This window comes from Numenius arquata, chromosome 19, assembly GCF_964106895.1.
Source record: "Numenius arquata chromosome 19, bNumArq3.hap1.1, whole genome shotgun sequence".
NCBI lineage: Eukaryota > Metazoa > Chordata > Aves > Charadriiformes > Scolopacidae > Numenius > Numenius arquata.
The window spans coordinates 524,143-550,678 of NC_133594.1; the positions used below are offsets into that span (position 1 = coordinate 524,143).

Here is a 26,536-nt window from a genome sequence, read left to right on the forward strand (position 1 = left end):
AGCTCCCCAAGTGCCAGTTTCCATTGAGTTATCCCATTCCCTGAGCATCTGCTCTGCTGGACCCGTCCACCCCATCCTAGGAGCTGCTTCCAGCCGGCATTGGGTGAGCCGGTGGCCTCCAGCCCTTTCCCTGGCAGCCTCGGGGCCGTGTGCCGTCCTGGCCCTGCCCGTGCCCCAGTGGGGCCAGTGCCACCACCTTCCTACCCCAGTTCAGTGAACTCGGTGCCACTGTGTAAATAGCAATTAGGTCCAGGGGCATGAATCAGCCGGGGACAGTCCCTGGGAGCAGGCTGGGGCAGGAAGGGACAGTGGTGCCACACCAGGCCTGTGACCCAGCCACCCTCCCACGTGCCGGATCATGGGGTCCTGCGCAGGCGAGGAACGCCCCAGGGCACTGCTGGAGCTACAGCACTGCAGTGAGTGGAAATAGGGTGCCTTGCAGGTCTCCCCACACCCCTGCTTTGCCGGTGCTGCCTTGCTGTGAGGAGCTGTTGGACCTGCAGGTCCAGGCTGGGTGTCTCCACACCCTGGGGACAGCCAGGGGGACGGCATGGAGCTGCTGCACGGCAGTCATCACGCTGGTGACACTGTCCCCTTGCATGGGGCACTGTCCGGGCTGTGCTCTTCCTCCCAAACCCTGCAAGATGCCTATGGGGCAGGGCAAGGAAAGGTGGCCCAGCATGGGGACTGACCCCGGGGATGAGCTGGGGGGCTGTACTGGAGCCTATGCTGGTGTGCTGTATTGCCTGTGAGCGGGGGCTAGTCTGCGAGCAGAGCAGGGCCCATGCTGGTGTGCTGTACTGGGCTCTGAGCTGGGGGGGCTGCACTGGGAGCAGAGCAGGGCCCATGCTGCTGGTGCTGTACTGGGCTCTGAGCTGGGGGGGCTGCAGTGGGGCAGCTCATGGCCCATCCTGGTGTGTTGTGCTGGGCTCTGAGCTGGGGGTCTGGACTGGGGCAGCGCCGGGCCCATGCTGCTGGTGCTGTACTGGGCTCTGAACTGGGGGGGGGCTGCACTGGGAGCAGAGCAGGACCCATGCTGGTGTGCTGTACTGGGCTCTGAGCTGGGGGGGCTGCACTGGGACAGCATAGGGCCCATGCCATGCCATGCCCCATGGGCAGCAGTGTGGGGAGCTGTGGCCGTAGAGGTGACTCCATTTTTGCTGGGTGAGGAGAAGAGGCGGCCGTGGGCCCAGCTCCTCCCCGGCTCCCACGGGAGCTGATTGGTGCGGGCATGGCTGCCTGCCCCGGGCTGCCTGCATTTGAGCCACTTCCAGGAGCTGACAAACCAGACTGGTGAGAGCCAGGCTCGGCCCCAGCCCTGCCTGGCCCACGGCAGGAGGCAGCTGCCTGCACGGCTGCCTGCCACCCCTGCACCCCTTGCCGGCACAGCGGGCAGCGCCCGGCAGTGCCCAGCCTCTTGCCCTCTCCACTGGACTGTGGCTGATCAGCACTGCGTCAGCACTGGGGAGGAGGAAGAGGAGGAAGAGGAAGTGGCTCCTGGATATTCACGGTGATGCCTCTCTTGGGGTGGCTTCTTGGTAAGGGTGATGGGGTCGCACCCCACTTTGGGGGCTCCTGACCCGTCGATCTGGGAGGGTGTCCCAACCCATGCCGGAGGGGTGACGGGACTCTGTGCTGATGCCGCTGTCTTTAAACCCTTCTGGCAGCCGTGCTGAAGGCCACCTCCTGCCCTGGAGCAGCACCCACATCCTACACTGAGCCCCGAGGGGACTCAGGGGGTGGTGGGGGTGGGGGGTGGCTGTGGAGCAGCCACCCCCATGGAGCCAGCAGCGGGCGAGGAGGCAGAGCCCAGCCTGCAGCCGGTGCAGGCAGCCGGTGGGGAGGGCAGTGCTGGGCAGCAAGGGGAGGGTGAGACTGCAGGGCCAGGGGGCCCTGGGGAGGCACCCCTGCTGTGTGGAGAGGCACCCGCCGCTGCCTGGGGCTGCTGGAACTCGCCAGCAGTGGTGGAGGACGCAACCCAGCCACTCCTGCCCGGGCATGACCAGCCGCCTGCCCACGCTGCCTCCCTGCCCGCGGGGCAGGACCCTCCCGCTGCCGCCGCCAGCCCCATCCTGCCCCATGGGGAGAGCCCTGCACCCTGCAGGGGGTCATCCAGCCTGGAAAGTGCCTCCAGCTCCACCCTGAGCCTCTCTGGTGAGGAAGAGGAGACGTCAAGTGATGAGGCGGCGGCGGCCGAGCTGTGCCACGTGCCGGCGGGCAGTGAGGATGAGTGCCCCATCTGCACGGAGCCCTACGACGAGGAGCGGCACAAACCAGCCCTGCTCAACTGCAACCACGGGCTGTGTCGCGCCTGCCTGCGCGCCATCATGGACACAGCCGACGGCGCCGAGTTCGGCCGCGTGCGCTGCCCCATCTGCCGCCAGAAGACACCCATGCTGGAGTGGGAGATCTGCAAGCTGCAAGAGGAGCTGCTCCTGCTGCACGCCCAGCCCGGCTCCCCCAGCGCCCTGGCTACCTCCCGACCCCCTGCCCTGCCGCCCCGGCGCCCCGGCCTCCTCGGTGCCCTCGAGCACCGCTTCCAGGTGCGCTTCCACACCAGCCGCATGTTCGGGTGCCTGCCCTGTGTCCGGTACCCACCCTGCCTCATCCGCCGGCTGGGGCGGCTGGAGCGGCGCTGCCGCTGCTGCTACCTCCTGGTGCTGGCACTGCTGCTGGTGGCCGAGATGCTCAGCCTGCTCCTCATCTTCCTCCCCATCGTCCTCATGGTACTGCTCTTCCTCATCCTCGATAAGTAGCGCTGGTTTTGTGCCTCTAGGCTGGGCCATGTTTGGAGAGAGGAGCCCTGATCCCGCGTCACTCCTGGGTCTGGTGCTGGGTGGTGATGCCAGCCTGGGAATGGGCCCGTGAACCCAGGCACCCCGTGTGCCCCTGCGCTGCCAGTGAGCCCGGAGTGATTGAGGCAGTGAAGGAGTCAGGGCGGGCAGCCGGGGGAGGTGACCCCAGAGCTGGGCATCACCTGCATCCCACCGGGCACCGGGTGACACAGCACTGCAGCAGAGAAGGGGCGGATGGAGCAGGAGCCCTTCCTGCACTGGGGGGGGCTGGGACCCGGAGGGGCTCTGCGGGCAGAGCAGGGCTGTGGGGAACCCCAGCACGGACTGGAAATATAACTTGCATTTGTATTATGGCGGTAGTTTGGTGTTTGGTCTGGCCTGCGCATGTCCCCTCGGGGCTCAGCAGTGACACAAGCAGGGGACAGGGGCAGCCAGTGGTCCCCAGTCGCCCTGGGAGAGGGTGCCTACCCTCACCATGGCACCTCCCAGCTTTGGCCGAGCCGTGCCAGCCTGTGCTCGCCCTGCGTGGAGATAAGAGAGCAAACACGGCTCTGCCCCTGTGGCTGGGCGCTGGCAGCACCACCCAGGACTGGCTGGTGGGGTTCCGGGCACCCTGGCACCCTGTGCCTGAAGACAAGTGGGTTTGGCTGTGCCCACGTGGGACCTGCCCACAGCAGCGGTGGGCAGGAATATCTCAGTGCCAGGCGAGATGTGGGCTCTGCTCCTTAGCACTGGCTCACGCTGGGGCTGTGTCCCAGCCGGGCTGATGCCCCCCTCCCCAGCACCTCCTGGGGTGATGCTCGGGCCATGGCACAGCTCCTCTGTGCTCTGGCTGCAGGGCACGAGGCTGGCAGCAGCTTATTGGGGACACTGATACCCTGAGGGGCAGGGGATGGGGCCGGTGCCAGGCTTTCAGCCACATTTGGGCTGGTGGTAGGTGGCAGGGAGGCATCAGACCTCCTCAGCCCCCCCAAGATCCCATCAGAGGTGTCAGTCTCCTGCGGTGCTGGCACCCATGATCAGAGGGTGCATGGCACCCTCCTGGCACGTGCTGCTCCTTGTTTACCCCTGCCAGCCTCCTCTTGGGGACCTACCAAAGCTCTACGCAGCCCCTGTGCCAAACTGCCCCCCTGTGGTGTCACCCCTCTGTGTCCCCACCCTGCTGAGGAGCTGGCTTACACCGCCATGCCCTGTCCTCCCGCCTGGCCACACCGGGGTTGTGCAACCTGCACCGAGTGCCATGGCTTCGCCCTTCTCCCCTGGAAAGGCTCTGCGGGCACCTCCCCAGGGCTGTGGGGACCACGGGGTACCACCACCCACCCGCCCCTTCCCCTCCCTCCTGCACAGGGAGCCAGGCCAGTGGGGAGCGAGCAGATGCTCCCCAGCCCCACATCCCTGCGGGAAACCCCTGCCCTTGTGCCCGCGGGGGCAGAGACTGGGGCCACAGGCTTTGCCGGGGCTACTCTCAGCATCGGTGCTGCCGTGCTTTGCTCTGGCAAAGCGCTGAGGTGCGGGAGGCAGCGGCAGGAGCAGGGCACCCCAAAACAGGTCAGGCCGGGAGGCAGAGGCAGGCAGGGCCCCCCTGGCTCCCCTTGCACTGAGGAATACTTATATTTACCAAGTGGAGCAGCTCCATCAGGAGAAGCGTCAGCTCAGCCCTGGCCGGGGGCATTTTTGGCTAGATGGGGCCTGCGGGGAGGGGGGGCTCAGACACCTGGGGGGGGCCCCGCTGCCGCCTGGGAGCCTGGCACGTGTCCCTGCTCTACATTGCGTGGAGGGGGGAAAACAGTCTTCTGGGCAAACCAGGCCAGAGCTGGTTTGGGACACGATGCAGCACGATGTGGGACACGATGCAGCACGATGCACCCTCCAGCACGTCCGCGCTCTCCCCGCCCCGCTGCCGGCACCTCTGGGTCCTAAAAACTGGAGAAGGGTGGGTAAATCCCACCGGGGACGGGGTGCCAGGGGGGTGCGGTGTGGGCGATGCCCCCCTGGGCGATGCGGAGCCCGGCAGTGCCGCGGTACCGGGGCGCATGGGCAAGGCTGGCTGGCGGGAGCCCGGCTGCAATGTCCGCTGGCAAGGACTCGGTTATATTTAGCCACCGAGATAGCGGCCAGTGGCACGGCGGGTGCCCCACAGCGAGCTGGGGCTGGGGGCGGCCTGTCAAGAGCCATGGGGGGCTGTGGCAGGGCTCTGGCTTTGGAACACTGTCCCCCAGCACAGTCCTCCTGCCAGAGCTCCACACATACACCCTCTCAATCCCTTGCAGTCCCCTTGCACCCCCCCAAAAGCCATGCCCCCCCCAGCAGCCATATGCACCCTGTTGCCCCCCCCACCTCACTGCAGCCCCCAGCCCCTCCGTGCACCCCAGTCTCACCACGTGCATCCCCATACAGCCCTCATCCTCCTTCTCACCAGCCCCCCAGCTCTCCTTTCCTGCCCCATATCGCCCCATTGCAGCCCCCCAACCCCTCGCCCCCTGCCACACTCCAGCACAGTCCCCCATATCCACTCCATCTCCCTCCACCCCCCTCGCAGCCCTCCCACAAGCCCCTGACACCCCATTGCACCCCAAATGCTTCATCGCATCTCCCAGCTGCTGGCACCAGGGGAGTGACGTGGTGTCCTGAGACCGGTGACATGCTGTCCCCATCCCCGCAGGGACCTGCCCGCTCGGGGCTCTGCAGGGCTGTAGCTCTCTCCCGGCTTCTCGTGCCGAAGCCCGGCCTGTCCCCCTGACCCAGGTCCCCAGCCGTGCCCCGGTGGCAGTGAGGACATCGGCAGCATAGCGAACCTCAGGCATGCACCAAATGCGCTCGGTCTCAGCTGCCCAGGCAGGGCAGGGTTGGGGGTGAGGGGTCTGGGGTTGGGGTGTCAGGGGATACATCCCCAGCCCTTTTGCACCACAACCAGCAGCAGCATCTCGCCTTGCCCGCTCAGCCCCCATGCTGGGGACGTGCCAGTGCTGCACCCACGAGAGCAGGGCCGGAGGGACAGCGAGGATGGCACGAAAGCGGTGAAGCTCTGGGAGCGACTCCTCCACCAGAATCCAGGCTTGAACGTGGAGCCGGGGAGGGAGCAGTGCCTGTGCCCAAAGGCAGCCCTCACCTGGATTTAACTCCACAAAGGCTCCTGAGCTCAGCAGTCCCTCCCCATCCACGGGCCACTGCTGCCCTGGGGACCTGTCACAGGCTCTCAGGCTCCATGCCACAACACATTGTCATCTCATCGCGGGTTGCACCTCGTTGTGAAAGCTGGGCGCGGGCAGCAGCCGTTGCAAGAGGCTTCCTCTCCACCGAAACAGCTGTTTCGGGTGTGTGACCCTGGGTTGAGGTTTTGAGGCTGCGTGTCCCCAAGGAGGACACAGCCCTGATGCTTGGCCACCTCCTTCCCAGCCTGGCGTCATGCTGCCACGTAGCCCAGTGCAGCATTTGGCCCCTCGGCCACGCTGGGGCTGGACCCCCCCCCTACTCTGCACCAATGGGGAACTGGTCCCGTTGTGCAACCTCCTGGCAGGTTGGTGAGGCAGGATGGGGACCGGTGGAGCCACACGCATGGGACCAGCCTTGGCACTGCCTACCCACCACCAGCAGGAGCACAGACCTGCCCCCAGCCCGGCACAGCCCCCAGCACCAACCAGCTGGGCTGCAGGAGCTGGTTTTGGGGAGAAGAGCTGGGAAACACCATCTCCTGAACCTGTGCCAAAGGCCAGCCCCAAACCAGCAGAGACCTGCCCATTCCTGGTCCTTCCCACATCTAAACTGAGGGCATCTGGGGAAGGGTTACCCCCAGGAGCCATTTAACCCCCAGGTTCCCTCTCCCACCACGGGCCAGCCCGGACACTGGGAAAGCCCAGAGCTTCATCCCAGCTCAGGACAGACATCATCAAGCAGGAGGTTTTAAAATCAGCTCTTCTGGGAACTTCTGTGAGCACCTTTGCTCAGACACATCCCAACCTGCTCCCACGGCCATGTCCTGGCCACAATGGGGACTTGAAGCTCTTTAAAAACCCAGCTTGGAGGCACAAAGCTCACCGTGGCCACAGCGGCCATGGGAGAGTTTCGGGACTTGGGATGCCAGAGTGACTTTGAAAGACTTTTAATGCAGCAGCGACATGAGGGATGGCACCACCCCGCCGTCCCCGTCCCCCACTGCACACCCGGGCCCCTCTTCCAGCGAGCACTCGTTCGAGGTTAATAGGGCTGGAGAAACAGGCTGTAGCCCAGCACTTGCTCCTGAAAGGCCCCATTTCTTCCTTAATTGCAACTCAGAATCAAATTAGCGGTTTTAAATTTACTCTGTGCCCAAGAGGTACCTCAGGGAGTGGGGAGGACACACTGTACTCTTGGTCCTTATGTAATAAAAAGGGCAAATCCCTGCTTTGAGGGCAAAACTGCTGCCACCTCTGCCCTGGCTGACCCATTGCTTCGGTGTCTTTGGGGGCCCCGCAGATGGAGATGCTTGTCCTGGATTTGGGATGAGTCTTGGGGCGATCAGTGGAGATGCTTGTCCTGGATTTGCGGCTGCCCTGTCTTCCCTGAGCAGCCACATCATCAGGCTCATGGGGGATGCTGTGACAGCCAGACGCCCCCAGCACTGCTGCCAGGGCTGTGTGTGCCCCTCAAAACTGAGGACGGGGAGGATGCGGGTGCAGGGATGGGCCGGGGAGCGAGGTCATGGCCGCAGTGCGCTCGGGGCTGGGGATGGCACAGGCTGCATTATTGATGCTGTAATTCAGCACCCATGGACTGGGATGTGGTTTCGTTTTCCAGGGACAGAAACTCCCCTGGGGAGGGACTGTCAGCCAAGGACAAGGGGTCCGAAGCCACCCCGCACCCCCCGGGGCTGGGAGCTGCCCCCGGGGCTCGGCCGTGACCTGGGACATATCAGTGCTTTGGAAGCAGCTGCTCCCCAGTGGCCCATAGCTGAGGGCAGATGCAGCCGCTGCTCTCAGAGAAAGGAAATTTGGGGGCCAGCGCTGGGCCAGCAGGGCTGTGCGTGCATAGAAAGCCTTAGTGCATGTGCACACACACACCCCCCTGCCATGCACATGCTTGCACACACATGTGCACACGCCAGCCTGGGGAACTGTGCTGCCCCCAGAGCATCCTCCCTCTGCTTCTGCTGCAAATTTCTGCCTCTCCCACCTGGAGAGCTGCCATCATGGTGACTTCAGGGGCCACTCGGTGCAGGCAGTGGGTGCTCCCCATCGATGCCATGCCAGGCACTGGGACAGTCCCTGTGTGCCGCTGGGGATGGGGCAGAGGAGGGGTGCATGGCAGGACCCATGTGTGCGCCCGCCTCACTGGAGCAGGGCAGAAGGAACCCAGCACTGCCCATGCCCCTGCCTGGCTCCCTTTACTAGGGGGTGCCACCTGGACCAGGTTGCCAAATCCCCCCCCCCCCGGCCACTGCAGGAGGAACAGGACATCCAGTGGGTATTTAAGAGCCCTTGATGTGGCTGGGAAGTATGTGCCAAGGTGGCCAGGGTACCCCCGTGGCGGTGGGACAAGGGATTGGGCAAGGCGGGGACACAACCATGTCAGAGCCAAGACCCAGGGCAGAGGAGGAGGTATCAGCCCAGGGGAAAGCCCTTCCTCTGTGTATCTCCCCTGCAACTTGCCCCACGGACCAAGCGGGGCTGGGGCACAGCATCCTGGCTGGTCGGCAGCCCTGCTCGTGCCCGCAGCGACGTGCCTCCTGAGACACCGGCTTGCTGTTCGTTCCAATATAATCTTTATTGGGGAGACTGATGGGGGTTAGAACAAGGCCGGGTATAAAACATGATCATCGTCACAACCAGCAGCGGGAGGCATTGGCAGAGCAACACAGAAACGGTGTCGGCCCCCGTTCTCCGCCAGCAGCAGGGTGGTCCCCGGGGCTGCACCGGTAGCATCGCCTGCCCCCTCGGGGTGGGAGCGGAGGGGGATGGTTAGGCCCCTCTCCCTGGACGGATGCTGGGCTTTGGCCAGTGCCAGGGGCTGCTCTTTTCTCCAGGGTGTGGGGCTCTGTGGGGTCCCTCTGTCTCGCCCAGCCCCAGTGCCCTGGGACCGGGCGGCGTGTGCCCCAGTGCTGCAGTCGTGGTGGGTTGTGGTGCTCAGCCCCGCAGGAGCACCTGCAAATTATGGCTTTTTCTATATATTTTTATGTTTATTTTTTTGCTTTTTTTGGCAGCAAACCTACCCCTCCAGGTGCCCTGGAGAAAGCAAGACTGTGCACAGGGGGCTGCCGCCCTGCCCGCCCTCTGCACAGGCCTCAGAGCAGAGGTGCTGCTCCGGGGAAGGGGCTGTGGGCAGGAGCCAGACCTCTGCCCCCCTGCAGAGCCAAATCCCCTCACTGGAGCTGGCAATTTGGGGTATCAGACCCCTTGCTGCCCCTGCAAGCCATCCTATGGGGCGTCAGTGCAGGGCCTTGGGTGCAGCAGCAGAGAATGGGCACAGCTCAATGCCTTTGTGAACGTGTAGCGGCCTGAGATGGGGTGGCCGGGGATGGACAGGGAAAAAACAAGAATCCTCCAAAACGAGGATAAAGTGGAGCTTTCCTCAAGGGCCTGCGGAGGAAATGGGCCGCGTGTCTGCTTCAACCGAGGGGCCAGTGCGGCGGCTTGGCGTGGCTACAATGACTCGGGCGCACGGCGGCTTGGCCGCTGAGATGAAAGCTTTGGCAAATAACTTACAGAGAAAGAGAGGGGGGAGTCCAGGGACCTGTCCTTGCCTCCCGTGCCAGGCAGACAACCCAGCGCGACACTGGGCACCTCCAGAGCTCCTTGTGCCGCTGCCACTGGCCGTGGGGCAACGGGGAGAGTGTTGCTCCATCCAGGACCCAGTGTCTGCTCTCAGGAGCCGCAGGGAGAGAGGAGGGAGAAGGTGCCCGGGGAAGGAGCGTGGTGGGATGCTCGATGCACAGCAGGGGCACTTGCCGCAGGATGGGGGGAGCTGGAGCCCCTGGAGGTGCTGGTGGACATGCTCCCCATCCCAGCGTCCCTCTCCCTGGGCACCAGCAGGGCACAGGGGGCTGCCCCCAGGTCCCAGCGTCCCCATTGCCCTCCTCCAGCACCGGCGAGGACACCAGTCCCACGTCCTTGGCCACGGCGAGCATCCCCGGAGCTGTGTCGCCAGCAAAGAAGGGACCACGGTGCGGCGCCGTCCTCTCCCACCCGCTGGGCGTCCCGCTGCTGGGAGGTGCGGGCAGGGCTGCGGAGCTCACATGATGGTGCAGGAGGAGAGCGGGTTCCGGATGTGGCAGGTACAGGCGGCCCCGCAGTACTGGCGGAAGGTCTGGTAGCAGCTGCGGTCGGTGTCACTGCTCCACTGGACGGGGTTGGCAGCCAGAGCCTCGGCCGGCAGTCTGTTGAGGATACTGGTGTTGACAGCCAGGGCCGCCAGCCCGTAGTCGGTGAAGAGGACGGTCTCCCGCTTGCAGGTGGGGCAGGAGATGAACTTGTACTTGGGGCAGGACTCGTAGAGGATCTGCAGGCACTCCTCGCACACCGAGTGCAGGCAGGAGAGGATGCGGGGCCGCTTGTTGGTGAAGTTGTACATGTGGCCGCAGGTGGGACACTCGAGGGGCTCGCAGGGTGTTGAGGGGTGCAGCACGTACTGGTTGACGATCACCTCGTCTGACGGCGGCTGCCGGTGGTAGCAGACCTCTGAGCTGCCCTTCCGCTGGCTCTGGTACCCGCGCTCTCGCCGCGGCAGTGGGGGAGTCCGGGGCAGCGGCAGGGGGCCGGGGGTGGCATCCAGGGCGGGGATGTCCCCGCACGCCTGGTTGACGATGATCTCGGACTCGGAGGGCCACGCGCGCTTGGCCACGAGGGGCGGCTCACGGCGCGGGGCTGGTGTGTAGCGCGGCTGCGAGGCCTGTAGCTCCGAAAACTTCTCCGGATGGATGATTTTCATCGCCTCCATTTTAATGATGACCTGTTGCCCTTTCAGACACGACATGAGTATCGTTTTCACATTACTGTCCACTGCTCTGGGGTCTCCGAGGGATGCCTGCATGAGGCTAAAACATGCTGGCAGCCTGCTGAGCTTTCAACCTCGGTCTGGCCGCGGAGCAGGAGCACGGGGAGCAGCCGCTGGCGTGGAAGAGCATCCTGGGGAGATGGGGCAGCACCAGTGGGCCCCGCACCCCTCTTCTTCGGCCAGCCCCGAGGATGCTGGGTGCGAGGCTGGGGCAGGCAGAGGAAGGCAGGGCTCACAGCAGCATCCTGCCCGCCTCGGAGAATGCTCTTGGGCGGGCGATCAAAGCGTCGGCTCCCTGCAGCGCCTCGCCGGGATGTCAACGTGACATTGGCCGTCACTCAGCAGCCCCCCCTTCGCCGTTGCTGGCACTTCTCACACCAGATCAGCTGCAGTCCAGAATGGTAAACTGGGGATCGTGGCGCCGGGTGCTGGCTGGGGCAGGTGAGTCCAGGGGTGTCCCACAAGAACCAGGGGCAGCCCCCACCTCACCCCGGCCCCCGCCTGCGCCCAGCCTTTATTCCTGTTTACACGCCGTGGGGATCCTCGTGGAGCTGAAGAATGTGTTTGCAAATTCCTTTGCTCTGACTTCCCGGCTCTCCCGCTCACTGTCACCGGCAGCTCCTGCGGGGCAGGGGTTCAGGGAGCATCCCGTGCCGGAGGGCAGCTCACCTTGGCCGGTGCCGGGGCTGCCACAAGCCTTCTCCCCGCCGTCCCTGGCACCTCTGTCCCCAGCTCAGCTTCCTGCTCGCTGGAAATGAAAAGCAAGAGGGGGTTGTATCCAAGGCTCTTCAGGGATCTGCTGGCTGCCAGCGCTCCCTCGGGATGTGTGCCCGCCTGCATCCCGGCAATTTGGCAATTCAGTCCTGCAGGTCCTGTCCATCCGCCCGCGTGTTTGGGCCGGCGGAAGTGGGAGCAGTCAGGTATTTGCCCCGAGGCACCTCCTCTATGGCCCAAAGGTTGGGGTCCTGAGTCTCCCCTCTGCCCTGGGGGCCAGCAGGGAAGGTCCCCCTGCACTCCCCTGGGATGTAGGGCCCCTCCCGGGGGGGGTCCCCCGCCGGCCTGCCTCTGCTCAGGGTTTTCCCTCACGTTTAGCCCCTCCTCTGCTCAGTGGATCTATTTTTACCTCCATCGCTTGCTCCTGATCTGTCCCTGCTATTATCCCTCCCTCCAGCTTCCTCTCCTCCTTCCCAGCTCCCTGCCCTTGTCCCGGGGCTGCTGGAGAGGACAGGCCATGTTTGAGGGCAGGAGATGGGGGGCAGGCAGCCAGCCCGTGGCCATTTTCTGCCTCAGCAGCCCCAGCGACAGCCTGTCTCTCCTCTGAGAAGGGCGAAGGCGCTCTCCTCCATCACGCTGCAAATCCTGTTAGAGGGATGCCTGCTCCCGCCGAGCCCTCCCAGGCCTGATGGAGGGGGCCCGAGGGGGCCATCTGGTTGCGGCAGCAGCCCTTGGGGATGGCGAGAGGCCATGGGGGGGTTCAGCCCTGGATGCCCGAGAGCCACGGGGGGCTGAATCCCTGCCCGACCCTAGTGGGGGTGTCCCCAGGAGCCATGTCCTGGCAGCACTGGGGTCCTGCAAGCATCCTGCAATGCATGCCCTGGGGAGGGAGGCCTCGCGTCCTGCATCCCCCATCATGGGCCCACATCCTGCACCCCACATCCTCCACCCCACAACTCACAAGCAGCGTGTCTCTCTCCCCCGCCATGCACAGCAGCAGCCCCAGGGGCTCTTAGCCTGCAGGTCTCACGCAGACACTCACCCACAGCGCACTGACGGGCACAGCGATCTGCACGGATGGACAGCCGCCGTGCACAGACACCGCGTTTCCACACTCGCACCGTCACACCCCTTCATGCACAGCCCTAGTGCAGCACCCCACCATACCCCGCATCCCCGTCAGCCCTGGGGCGACATATACCTCCCCAGTAGCCCCCACCACATGCAGCATCCACTCCCCACTGCCCTCCCACCGCAATCCCCAGCCCCACGCACCCCTGCCCCACGCCGCGGTCACGCTCACAGCCCAGTGGTGCACACACATGTGCACACCCGCACACACACACGTCCTCATGCCCACGCCTGCGCGCCCGCAGGGTGATGCCCCCCAGGGCAGCCCGGCCGAAAGGACGGTCCCTGCCACTCGTTACCTGCATTGGCCCGTCGTGCTTTGGACGGGGGATCCCGGTGTGGCCGTGTCCCCAGTTCAGCCTCCAGCCCCCCGCTCTGTCCCCGGTGGAGGTCTGGAGGCGCAAGCAGCTAAAGGTTATCTGAAAGGCAGAGGGATGCCGGCGCTGCCCGTGCGATGTCCCGGATCCCTGAGGATGCTGGCGGGTCCCCACCGCCGCTCCCGGCCGGGCCGCGGCTCCCGGTCCCGCTTCCCACGGCCCCGCCGCCTCCTCCAGCAGCTTCCCCGGCGGCGCGGGCAGGGTACCGGGCACAAAGGCAGCGGTGGCGGCGCCGGGCTCCCGCCGGCTCCTCCGCCTCCGGATGCTCGGCGGGGACCGGCTGCCGGGGCGAGGAGGAGGGGGGGAGGCGGCAGGTAGCGCCGCTGCCGCCGCCGGGGAGGCACCTTCCGCCCGCTCTCCCTCCCCCGGCTCCTCCGCCGCCTCCTCCGGCCGCGGAGCCCCGGGCTGATGCAACACTCCCCGGCCGACAGCGCAGGCTGGTTGACGGTGGGGGGCTGCGGCTTGGGGCACCCCCCGATCCCCCTCCGGCAGGTGCAGGCGGGCGGGCTCCGTCCCCGCTGTCCCGCGGGGCTGGGCGGGCGCGGGCGCTGCCTGCGCGCTGCCTGCGCGCTGCCTGCGCGCTCCCGCCCGGCTGCCGCCCGCTGCCCGCAGTGCCGCCGCAGTGGTGCAGCCGCCTCACATTTCTCTCGCTCAGCAGCGCCGGGGCCCGCCGGCCCGACGCCCCGCACACACACACACACACACCCCCCGCACCCCCCCCGGCCCGGCCCCGCCGCCGCCCCGCTCCTCCTCCCCCCACCCCCGGACCCCCGGCCGGGTCCCGGCGCGGTGTTTCGGGGGGGGGGGGGGGGGGGCCGGCAGGGCGGGGGGGGCTTTGCAGTGACTCAGCAGCCGCCGCTGGAAACGGCTCCGAGGCGCGGGGTGGGGAGCGGGGGCTGCTGCTCCGGGGGCAGCGGGTCTGGGGACTGCATCGGGGAATGTGGGGCAGAGGGGAGGGGGGGCCTGGCCCGCAGCCCCCACAGCTTTCAGGGCTACAGAAAGGTCATAACACCGGTAATACCTCCCCTTCCCCCCACTTTATTTCACTGCCAAAAGGGAGCCATGCACCCCACTGTGTCCCAAGGGACCCCTGCCTGACCCTGACCCACAGCCACCCTGCAGGAGCGGGGCAGAAAGGCTCCCCCAACGCTGAGGTCAAAACCCGACAGAGCATCCCAATCCCTGCTGAGCTCTCGGGAGTGGGGAGCAGGGCACTGGGTCTTGCTGGTCCCTGGGGGATGTGGTGGGCGCAGCACGGTGTGCAGGGTGGGTGTCACACCACCACTGGGTACCAGCAATGCTGACTGGTCCCTGGGGAGCACTGGGGAGCACTATGCCGTTGCCGTGGTGTCGCTGTTTTGACCCCCTTCACTGGCACAGGCAGACACAAGCCGACAGGGCCCACATCATGCTCCAGGAGGACAACTCCTGGTATTAATTCTCGGCTCTTGCCATGCTCTGGCAGATGTTAGAGGCCAGGCTGCCCTCTCTCCCTGCCGTGAGTGCCTCCAGCATGGGGACTCCACAGGCAGGCAGCCAAAAGGGGCAGCCAGCCCCATGTGGAGCCCCCCAACTTCCCAGCCATGCTGGAGCCCAGAGATCACAGCCAAGCCCCCCAGTGACAGTGACCCTACACACCCAAACCCAAAACACCCCATCTCTCCATCCCAACTTGGGTGCTGGTGGGGGCTCACCAGGCTCCTTTGGGTGCTGCTGGCGTTTCCCTGCTGGTGTCACCCATTGCCGCTTTCGAGCTCTTTATAGTCCTCAGTTGGCCGCGAGACTTAGCCTGGATTTTGATGCCCTCCCCCTGAAGGTTGCCCTGCCCAGACCCTCCAGCAAAGACCTGGCCACCACTCACCCCTGTAACAAGGGGTCTGGGGGGAGCCTGGAGCCGCGCTGTGACTGCACAGCCACATCATGTCCATGCCAGTGCTGCCCCCTGGGACCTCCATCCGTGGGACAGACACAGGAGCTGGAGCTCACACGTGTCACTGAGCAGCTCTGCGTCCACACTGTCAGCCCGGAGGGAAGCTCAACTCCACCAGGCCTTATGTGTCCCATAGATGATCCGACCATCTGTGCTCCAGGCAATGATGCCAAAAATCTCACCCAGGTGCCCTGCCTGGAGGAGATGACCAAACCCACCCAGTCCAGAAGGACCCCCCAGCCCCTTAAAGGGCTCAGCCATGTCCATCCTCGGGCTGGACTGACCCCAGAGTGTGGTTTCCCCTGGGACCATTCAGCTTCACACACCAGCTGCCTCCACCTGGAAATCCATGCTTCCCTGTTGACAACATGAGAGGGTGTATTTTTAATCTGCTGGTTTCTCATTGGATAAGGGATCTTTTAACAACTTTGCCTCTGGTTTCTCTAAGTGCAATTCTTTTATCTGCTCACCTGCCGAAACCCGTGTGAGGCTGCTGCTGTCTGGCACCCTAACACTGCTGAACAGGGATTCCCTTAATCTTCCCCATCCCCTCGGTGTCAGTTTTTGCTTACTTTCCTGCTAATGCTTCTGAATGTAGATAGCAAGAGCCGATATATTGTGCTTGAACTCACAGAGTAAAGGAAATTGCAGGAAGTGAGTGAGCACGAGCCATTTTATGTTATTAATTCATATGGCATCCCTGTGCTGACCCAGCTACATGGTGTTATTACGCTCCTATTCCATAAGTTAAGCAACAACTCTATTTAAAAATAATCATAAATGATATCAGGCATCTTTTCTGCTGAATCGGAGAGTGTTTGTGCCAAGATGCTGGGGACCTTCGTGTTGCCCCAATGGATCTGCCAGTCTCTGCTTCAGGTGCTTGGTGGATGTGGCGCTGCATCCTCCCCACCCTGGCACAGCAGCTCTGCTCAGCCTCTCCTCCACCTATTCAGGTATTCGTGAAGCAGTTTGCAGCTTGAGCCAAAGCCTCACGCTTCTTTTTCTCCTAGAGCTTGCATTAGGCTTATTGGGATCCTGGATGGTGAGTGCCAGTGATTAAGTCTTGTGCAAGGGAGGCTTTGGCCCCAAGTTTCCATCCCAACATGTAAGTGCTCAACGAGACTTGCAGAGCTCTCCCAGGTGCAGAGTTTTCCCTTTTCTCTGCTGAGTTGGTCCACCAAGATCTCTACTTTCCACTCCAAACTGAAAATAATCTCATCCTTCAAAGCCCAGTCCCTTCATCTCCGGCTGAGCCAGGGTGGCCAAGCTCTTGAGTGATGTCCCTACCAAATCCCAGTCCCTGTGGCCAACTCTAACCTTTGCCTTGAGTCTGGCCATACTCTTATTCCTGGGTTTAACACCTAACTGTCATATATAGATCTATGCTGCATTATCTTTCATAAAAATCTATTGTATTTTGTGTTATCATAAATGTACATCATTATGCTGCATGTGGATATTCTCAGCATGTCTTCTGAGCGGTGGTGATGTGATATGGCACACTTTTCTGGGTTATACAAACAGCACTGGTTTATTTTACCATTTTTCTGAGACCTTTCCAGCAGGCCAAGCATGCCCTTGGGTTTGGAGGGAGCTCCTAAGCTCAAGTGTACCCACCGTTCTCCATGTCCTGCATCAAGCTCTACTTGGACAGACAGGCCGGAGCGGCTTTGCCAGTGCGTTCGCTTCATGCCATCCAGATAAATAAAGGTTTGCTTCCATAATCAAGTGGTGGTTGTTCCTTGGTACCTTGCGTGCAACCACCTCTCCTTTCTCCAAAACTCATTGCTTTCCAGTGTCGCAAATGGATCATTTCTAAACCTTTGGTTTACACATGCATCGAGAGACGTAACACTGCTGGCCAGTCTCTGCCGCAGCTCTGCTGAGATGAACGGTGATGCCTAAAGATAATTTGATCCTAAATTTCCTCCTCATCATCTGCATCAGCCATCATCGGCTCGGTTGTCCAGCTGCACGCTCAGGATTTTATTGCCCTTCTGGATTTACAATGCCTTCGGAGAAGAGCCACCTCTACGAGGATGTTTTCTTCCTTGCCTGGCACTGACCCTGCGCCGTGGCTACATGCGTGTCTTTGCTGGCCACCCAGCCCGAGTGAGCCAGCAGCTCCGCACGGGCCAAACCATCCTGCCCCATGTCCCACATCCCGTCATCTACCACCTGCGGACCTGGCATTGCGCTTTGCCATCCGTGCTTCTGGCAGCAGCACCTGGGGTGCTTTTGCCATGACTCACGCCACTCTTACTTGCTGCTGCCATTCTTGTTACAGAGTTCATTTGACTGGGCCCAGTACCATCAACAGCTCTTTCCAAAATCCAGCCTGTTTCTTGCAATGACTGTTTCTTGTTTTGTACTGGTGAATCACGCATCACACAGATAATTCACCCACCAAAAAAAAAAAAAAAATGAGCTCATCTTCAGCTTTCCAGAGAGCAGCTTTCTCAGCAGGGCTGTAGTGGGCCAGGCACTGGCGCCAGCACCTGCCCGGCTGCTCTGTAGTGCCAGAGGGACAACCAGCCCAGTGTGGCTGGGAGAGATGTGGATGTGGTACCCATGCTCCATATTAAGTCTTTTCATCCTCCAAGCTCCATCATGTCATGCTCCATCCCCGTTGGATTGTCTCTCCTTCCCTGGGTAGAGCATCAGGAGAAGGGACACTAAGTGCCATTATGGCCACCCTCCCAGAGTGAGACTCTCCAGGGCTGGTGGAGGTGGCATCAGCCCCATGATGGCTGGCACAGACACCAAGGGAAGTGGAGAGCAGGGCAGCTCTCACACTGCACGTCTGCCAGGTGGGTTCACCAAAACTACTGCAGGATTTCTCTGCAGCTCCTGGGATGTGCGTCTTGCCCTGGCAGAGCAAACACCATTTTGAAGGAGAGAAGTTATTAAAAGTCTGCCAAGAAACCAGCAGAATCGCTTGTTGCCAGCTGGTTGCTTAAGGATGCACCCAGCTGCTGCAGAGCTGGTTGCTCTGGTTGCTGTTTGAAGCAGCAGAAGTGTGTGGGTTGGTGGTGGTCAGGACCTGGCCATTGATGCTCTTGCAGTACAGTCCTAATGTGTTGATGGGGGTTTGACTGTGGTTGTTTCTAGGCTTGCAGCCCTCTACAGAGACTCCACCATGAGAAAAATGGTGCTCAAAAGATCTGCAAAATGGTCTAAAGCCTGTGGTTCTTCCGTATGCTGCCACACACAAACCTTGGGATTATGGGAATGATAAGCTCCATGGCACGACAGACCCACGGATGCTCTGGTGCTCTGACCAGCTCGAAGGTTATGGATATTCCTAAAGCCCCGAGCAGATCCAAAGGGATCTAATAATTATTTTTACTATTCGTTCATTTCAGTGATTAATACTGTGGCCGCTTCTGGGAGCTCTTGGTGTGAAGAGGGCACCCCCCTTGCTGGTGCTGCACCAATGGATGACAGGAGGGCAGGGAGGAGGAGGGATGCATGTGGGATGGGGGGAGATCAAGGCAACAGGGCCACAGAGACGATCTCCTCTCTCCTTGGACGCAGTGACCTTCATTCCCCTCCCCACCAGCTCCCTGCTTTCAAACCTGGGGTTGCTCAGCTGTCAGAAAAGAAGATTCATGGAAAATTCATTGCTCTTCACAGCTATCTCATGGGAGAAGTGAGAGAGGATGAGGATGAACAGCCACAAGCCAGGATGTGGGAAATTCCAGCTGTATTTCCCTATAGCTATGTAGGGAAAAGCTTTTTCACTTTGAGGGCCAAACTCTGGACCGGGACACAGAGAGGTGGTGGGGTCTCCAGCCTCGGAGATGTTCAAAGCTGCCCCGAGGTCCAGAGCAACACGTTGGCCGTGCTTTGAGCCAGGGGTTAGACTCTGCTATGGGACTGGGACCAGCCACCGTCCCCGTGGGGCAAATGGGGTCCCTCTCTTCCATCAGAACCCCCTGCTTCATCTGGTGGCTGCATCTCCCCCAGCCTCGTGTGTTCACAGTCCCAGGGACCCCCAAGGCAAGGAGGATATTTCATGCCTTGCTGGTGCCACAGCTGTAGCACAGTCACACCAGAAACTCCCCCACGGGTCCTGCGGTGCTGACAGCAGCTGCTGGGGAGATCTGGAGCTCCCTGGGGGCTGCTGGCCAGGGCAGGGGCACAAAGACCCAGAGCTGCATTTCAGGGGTGAAAGGGTGGAAGAAAGACCCATGTCCTTTAGAAAACACCTTGTGCCCAGGCGAAACAGGACAGGGATGGCCCAGAAATAGAAACGGCAGCTCTGCAGAAACCTTCCCCCTTCCCATCCGGTGCAGCTGATGCTGGGTTTAACAGAGCCTGAGGGATGCGAGGCTCAGCAGAAACCAGAGCATGTACCAGCGTGGGGATCCGGCCGCTCGTCCCAGCCCTCCTTGGCGGGGCTGGGCGGGTGCAGGGCTGGTGGAGCAGCTCCGGTGCTGAGGCTGAAGCAGACGCCTTGTAATTGCGGTGACACTTAGTGTTTGCTTTGCTGGCTCCCTGGGAAAACCCGGCGCTGCCTGCGCTTGTAACCTGACAGCACTGCTTGCCTGGATGCAGCTGTGAGACACAAACTGGGTCAGGGAGAAGGAGGCGGCTGCCTGCGCCGTCGAGGTGCCCGGCAGCAGTGTGGTGGGACAAGGTGGTCCTGGTATGGGGGAAGAGGTGCCCAAGCTCTTGCTCATCCCTCCCCAGGGCTGCAGGACCAAGTGCTGCCTTGGCTAGGGTACGGCTCCAAAGAGCAGCCTAGCACAGAAGTAGCAATGTGTTTTTTCAGTGGAATTTCAGCTTTTTCAGGCAAACTTCCCCAAACGCAGTGGAAGGGATGCACTGAGCCTTGCCTGGCTCCCGGACAGGGCCACTGTCACCCCTGCCTCTGAACGCAGCCCTGCACATAAGGCTGTGGCCACTCTTGTGGGTGATAGGATTCTGATGTCCCATTGTGGCTGTCCCGGGGTTCCCACAAGACCTGGGGGCACAACCTGCTCCCCCATCCCTGCTGGTGACATCCCCCGGCTCTCCTGCCACCCCTTCTGCTCAGCTTGGGCAATCCAGGCTCTTACATGCAGCACCACAGTTGCATTTCTAGGTCAGTTGGATGAATTTGACTGTTGTCCCCGCGTTTTTGTTTCCCCTGTGTGCCTGTAACCCTCCCGGGGAGCTGCGTGGGTGCAGGGGAGCAGCTCTGGCGTGGTAGCAGGTCCTGCGGTGGGTGGCTGCAGGGCGCGAGGGCCACGGAGCAGGCGCTCCCCCGCTGCGGTTTGAGCACCAGGAGCTGAGCTGCTGCCTGCTCGGAGCCCGCGGCAGGGAGAGCTGCGGCTGGGGAGGAGCGGTGGCGGGCAGACCTGGGGACCGGCAGCTGCGAGGGGGAGGTGGGGAGGAAACGCCGGAGCTGGTGAAATCCCCGGCATCGCCTTGGGTGGAAGCTGGGAGCCGTGTAGAGCCCTTGGCAGAGGGTCTGTGGAGGGGGCTGCATCCCGTGGGGCAGGGATGGCGTGTGGTACTGGCTGGTAGGGCTGAGAGCATCATCTGGCCTTGGGGGTTCCATCCTTTCTTTCCTCTCCTTGATTATTTCAGTCCTCTAAGGGCCTGATCCTGGGGTGCTGCAGGAGGACCCCATGGCCCCTCTCTCTCCCCTGCTGCAGAGGACCCCCTGCCTGCTGCCTTGGCTGGGGGCGACCCTTGGGAACAGGGGGGTTGCCACAGCCTGGTGCTCCCATGGAGGCTGCAGGGAAGGGAGCGGTTGCATGGGAGCCACCTCCATCCCCGGTGGGAGATGAGGATGTGAGGTCTTGCCACATAACGGGAATTGGTGCTCCAGCCTGGAAGGGGAGCTGGCATGCCCAGAATCCTGGGGGAGCTCTTGGGGCCCTGACAGGGCAGTGTAGTGTCCCCAGAACACAACAAGGGTAAGCAGGGAGATTTGTACCACCGGGAGCCATGTTCCTGTCTGCTGGGGACACGTGTGGCTTTGGTGGGGACGGGAAGCTGTGCAGGCATGGGGCAACCACACAGCCCCCAGGAAGCTCTGGAGCCATAGTGGTTCTATGGATGGGGAAGAAGGTGCAGTTTTGGGTGCAGGCTCGAGGATGAGGGCCACCCTCCAGCAAGGCAGACGGGGTCTCTGGGGAGCCCCTCACCTGCCAGGGCTCACCCAGGCCCTGGCTCTCTGCAGGAGCCTGATCTGCACAGGGGGGTTTGGGGCCAGCAGAGATGTGGAGGAGGATCTGCACCAGCGCAGGGGCTGCCTGCCCGGTGGCTGCCTGCGTGCCAGCACGGAGCTGCCAGGCTGTGTGAGCCTGGCGTTCGCATCCCTCAGCAGCACGGGAGACACAAATGGGAGCAGACAGGCCGGCTCGAGCCATAAAGATCAAACCCTGGGAGCCCGGGGCTGCTGTCAATGTGAGTCGGGGTGCTCGGGGCCATCCCGGGAGCAGCAGCCCCATTGCTCGCCCTGCCTGGTCATGGCCCTGCTAAAGTGCGGTGTCCCCGCATGGCTGCAGCGTGGTCCTGCTGGCAGAGTGCAGGCAGAAGCCAGCTGGGGGGCTGCCCACACTGCCTCCACACTGCAGCCAGCATGGCAAGGGCTGGCCATGGCTCAGGACCATGCCATAGGGGTGGGATATAAGGGTTTTCTCAGATCCAGAGGGATGTACAAGCCACTGCCAGGGTGCAGGAATAAATGCCCCTGCTCCTCCTGCTGGGCTCTGCCGATGGGGATGCTCCTTCACTCAGCACCTCCCACAGGGGCTGCATCCTGGCTGCTCCATGGGCTCAGGAGGGCAGTGGGGAAGGTGGCCCCGAAACACAGCTCTGCCGGGAACCGCTGCGGAAAAACCCTCTCCGCGGGGCTGCACGGCAGCCCCAGCCTGCGTTGGCGGGTGGAAACTTCAACCGCCTGCCCCAGGCTCCGGCTGAGCCGGCGACCGTGGGAGGATGGTGCCACAGTGGTTGGGAGGATGGTGCCGTGCTGGTGACACGTGGGTCGTGGCTTGCAGGAAGCCAGCTGGCTGCACCCACGCCCCCCGGGGAGCCAGGCAGGGGGAGTACCCTGTGTGGCTGGGGCAGGATGGGCAGCACCCACCACCGCGATTTGGAAGAGCAGAGGCAGATGCCAGTGGCACAGGGCTCCAACCCCAGGAGCTGCAGGTCCAGGCACAGCTTCCTTGTCCTCCCTCAGCACCCAGAGAGCCCCGGGATCCATCATGGGCCCCAAACATATGGATTTTGCACAACCTGCCTGTTTCCCACCTGAGAAGTTGGCACCATTGCCCTGGTGGCCCGGAGGCCACCTGGCCAGGAGCTGGTGCCCACGTCCTAGTGGCCCGGAGGTGGCTCCGTGCAGGCAGCAGCGTAGCTGCCACCAGCATGGAGCAGGAGGGATGAGGGTCCGCGGTGCAGCCGGGGAGCAAGAAGAGGGCACAGCTAATTGGGATAATTGCTAAAGCAGGCGAGGGGCGAGCAGGGAGGGAGGAGGCGAACAAGGAGCCGTTGTGCACAGGCGGCCCAGGCATGCGGCCTCAGCTCCAGCCGGCAGCGAGAGCCAAACAAACGGGGACTGTTTGAAGCGAGGGAGGACAAGCAGACGGCAGGACAGAAACCAGACCTCCGCTGGGAGAGAGCCGGAGCCAAGGGCTTAGCTGGGAGCTGGGTGCTGCGCAGGGTCTACCCTGCTCCCCACAGGGAGAGCATCCCCGTTCTGCCACAGCAAAGCCTTTGCCAGGGACAGGATGGTGCCATCCCTGATCCATCCCCGGCGCAGAGGCCAAAGGGGGAGAATGGCAAAGTGCTGGGGATGCTCCAGGCCAGGAGATGGGTGACACCCCTCCTGCTGCAGCCGTCCCCGGGACTGGAAACTTTCAATTGCAGAAAAATAGCAGGAAATCAGCCCCTCACATCCTAAAAAAAAAACATCAGCAGGTGTAGCTGCCGCACGAGACCTGCATGCGGACACAGCACAGCGGAAGCCGCAGCATCGCCGAGGACAGCTGTTTGCAGTGAAAGCAAAAGCAGTGCCTGCAGGGAACCCAGTGGACGGGGGTGCCACCAGCTGCCCCCACCTCACCTTCCTCTTCGCAGGAAGGAGAAGTGACACTGGAGGAGGGAAAACTGGCTGTGCATGTGAGCTGCACAACCAGGTGTCCCCAGCTGGGGCTCCGACAGACCATTTTCTGGGTCTCTGTGTGCAAGCGGGTGTTTAGCCTTGGAAGACATCCCAGGCTGTTTGCTGCTGCCTGGCTCTGAGCAGGGAGCTGGACCCAAGTCCTGCAGCATCAACCTGCCGTGGGTGCTGGGCTGAGGTTGGCAATGGGTGAATTGCCCTTCCGAAAGTCCCTGTGCAATGGCACGAGGCCACCCTGCACCACTCCCGTCCCCAGGGCACATCGCAGGTGAGGTGATGCTGCTGGGCTGCGGCAGGGGACATCTCCTCTGTGCTGACCCGGAGGCTCTGCCCAAGTGGGATTTTGCATGTAGGTAGGACAGAGGTGGGAGAGCAGACTTTGGCACTGGAGGATGGTGTCAACCAAAGTGCCCCAGCTCCGTGCTTGCTGGCACACTCGGCAGCAGCTCTGTGCAGGGGCAGCCACTCGCTCCTGATCCAAAGCCCATCAGGAACAGCCCATCCTCAGCCCCAAAGCGCTTGGCTGCTGGGAGGAGACGGGAAGGACTTGCTCCAGGCCAGGAAATCCTTGCTTTCTCCTCCAGCCGGGCCGCAGTGGGCAGCCACAATGCACGCTTCCCCCGCGCCGCTGCCAAGCCCTGGGGTGACCTGGGGGCCGGCCGGGCTGGGGAGCCGCAGGGGAGAGGGACAGAGGGTGAGTGCGGGAGGGTGATAAGGAAACCGTCTCCTCTCCCGGTTCCTGCGGCCAGTGCGAGCCTGGGGAGAGGCAGACAGCAGGCCAGGCAGCGGCCAACTCGTGGGATGCTGGCTCCGGCCGTGCCAGCCCCAGCGCTGGATGATTTGCCCAACTCGTTATCCCTGAGGAGTGCAGCATCCCCTGCCAGGGCAGAGCCGGGCTTAGACCAGAAGGGCTTTGGGGTCTGCAGCCCCAGATCAAGCATCCCCAGAGTGGACAGGTGACACGCAGCGTAGGCTCAGAGGAGTGCAAATGCACCAGGTGTTAGACATGCACCTCTGCAGTGTCCCCAGCCCTGCCACAGACACACAGGTGACCCGGGCAGGCAGAGGGGTGCCTAGCACCCACACATGCCACACATACACATGTGCCCCAGCCATGCATGGCACCCGCTGCCTTTTGCACGGCCCTGCGGCACTCCCGGCATCCCTGTCCCCCATTCCTGGGCCTGCGGGGTGGCTGAGATGTCACACTGGGAGAGTGCAGCATGTGCAGGATGGAGCTGGCGATGGACTCTTCGGATCTGGGGAGCTGCCAGCCCTTTCCGGGGATGTGCTCTTGCCACAGGGCAAGCACCAGAGCCTCAGGGGGTTTTGCAGAGAAGCCTGTACTGCCCCTCCGTACAGAGCTGGATCCGAGGAGCTGGTGTTGAGGGCAGGACTGGGCCTGCCACAGGGTGGGTGCATGTCCCAAGGCCCCCCTGGTGTGTGCAGCCCATGTGCTGACCCAAATGACAGGAGACATCCTGGCACTGCAGTCAATCCCTCCCTTCAAGCAGCTTTTGCAGGTCACTCTCAGGCTCCATTTCAACTTTAAAAGCAGCCACCATCCTTTGGCACACATCGCGTTCCTCAAGAGGCCACTAAGAACTGACAGAACTCATCACATGCCACAGGCAGACTACCTGTAGACAAGCAGTGCAGGGCTGCGACTCTGCAGACAGACACTGGCTATGGGTGGGTGCCAGGGCCCTGTACTATGGGGCATGGCCGTGGGGCTGCCAGGTTGCATGCCCACACTGGGCTGTGCCCATGGGTTGCATTGAAAGGTGGGCCCAGCCCTGGGACCCGCGGGATGGGATTCTGAGCACAGGGTTTTGCACAGTGCTGGGGTTTCCCACCCAGGGTGCTGGAAATGGGGCTGTGACACCCCAACCCCTCCATCCCTGATTGCTTTGTCCCCATGCACCAGTCTGTACTCCCTGTGTCACCCCTCAGAGATGCACCACTGATCCCCTCCATGGCATCCTTGTGCCTGAAGCCCCCACTACCCCCTACCCACTCACCAGCACCCAGCCGACCCCCCTGCCCGACAGCACCAACCCCATGGGGTTCCCCTTATGGATGCTCACCCCATTAACATCTCCAGCCCTGGGGGCTAACCCACAGACCTTCCTGCCATCCCTCCCAGCCTCACTCTGCTCTTTAATGAGGAGACAGCAGAGAATTAAGGCAAATGCCCTGGAGAAGATCTCGCACAGTGGAGGGGCCCATGGAGGGAGCCTTGTGATGTCCAGAAAGAAATCATCCCATCCATCTGGGTTTGTTTTGCACAGCCTGAATTTGGGGTTTGGCTTCCCATTACTGCACTGGCCCAACTCATCCCCACACCCGTTTCACACACCGGCCTCCTACAAGCTCTCCTTAGCTTCAGATAAGTCTTCAGTCCCACCAAGGTTTGGTGAGAAGCCATGATCTGCACCGGGGGCTCTCACCAAGCTGCTCCCCCAGCCGACTGCAGAACCTTTCCCACAGGAAACACAGCTCTGCTTCGTCCTCTGCTACTGATGGGCTGGAAGGAACATCATCACCCTCATGTGCCTGCGCCACGGCACTGCGTCTCCCCAGAAGTGAAAGGGAAATAGTCAGCAAACACGATGTGTGGATGGGTTTTTTTGTGTCCTGGTGACTGGTAGAGCCCCTGGGAGGAGCTGGGGAAGCTCCACCGACCCTGATGACACAGATGTGCCCGTCCCCATGGGAAGGATGCCCAGCAGCGGGATGTGCCTGTGACTTTGTGGGTTTTTAAAAAAAAAAAAACCCCAAACAAATAAATGCCCCTTTTGCTGTGTGTGAAGCTCTGGTGAGTTGAGGCATCCCATGAGATCGCTCCAGTGACCAGAGTCCTGCAAAAAATCCTAAAAGCTTGTATTCAGTCACACGGGATGGAGGGCTGTGGGTACTCTGCCAGGGAACCGCTGAGAAGAGCAAGATCTTTTTTGGACGGCTATTGGAGGAATTGCTGAGCCCAGCACTCTCCTCCTGGCTGCATGTCCCATGGCTGGGGATGCTCCTACCCCTGCAGCACCTGCTGGGCTCCAGACCAGCCATCAGCCGCCCGTGCTGGGAACGCAGCCTCTGCCCCGCTCTGCGCGTCTGACTCCTGACTTTTGGGCTGCTGGGAGGCAGCATGGGCTGCAAGCAAGCTCATAGGTCAGTTAAAAAGGGGAATAAAAGGAAAGAAAACGTTGGCTTTTTCTCCTGTTTCTCCTGTTTTCTCAGGCTCCTCCTCAAACCACAGAGGTTGTCTCCTGGGCTGCACGGAGTCAGAGCACCTTTTTCTGGAAGCACTGTGGCACCTCGTGAGGACATCCCATCCACCTCTCCTAGCACAGGACGTTGCTGGGCGCTGAGCTTTTGGTTGGCTTTTTCTGTTGATTTTTTTTTTTCCTTGCAAACAATTGCAGGAAATTAGGCTGGTTTTAAGCAACAAATAGCTATGCGTTACCTCGGCTTGTCCATTTACTCATAAGGGGTGCACAGC

The 26,536-nt window shown here is 62.1% G+C and overlaps 2 protein-coding genes across 2 annotated transcripts; one reads left to right on the forward strand and one right to left on the reverse strand.

The window, feature by feature from the left end:
- Nucleotides 1-1,778: 1,778 nt before the first annotated feature.
- On the forward strand, nucleotides 1,779-3,138 carry LOC141473758 (ring finger protein-like). The gene has a single exon (XM_074161368.1). It carries the CDS (start codon nucleotides 1,779-1,781, stop codon nucleotides 2,754-2,756), a length of 978 nt encoding a protein of 325 aa, XP_074017469.1. The 3' UTR covers nucleotides 2,757-3,138.
- A 6,860-nt stretch (nucleotides 3,139-9,998) lies between these two features.
- Nucleotides 9,999-10,796, reverse strand: RNF208 (ring finger protein 208). Its single transcript, XM_074161303.1, has one exon. It carries the CDS (start codon nucleotides 10,794-10,796, stop codon nucleotides 9,999-10,001), a length of 798 nt encoding a protein of 265 aa, XP_074017404.1.
- Between the last annotated feature and the right edge of the window lie 15,740 nt (nucleotides 10,797-26,536).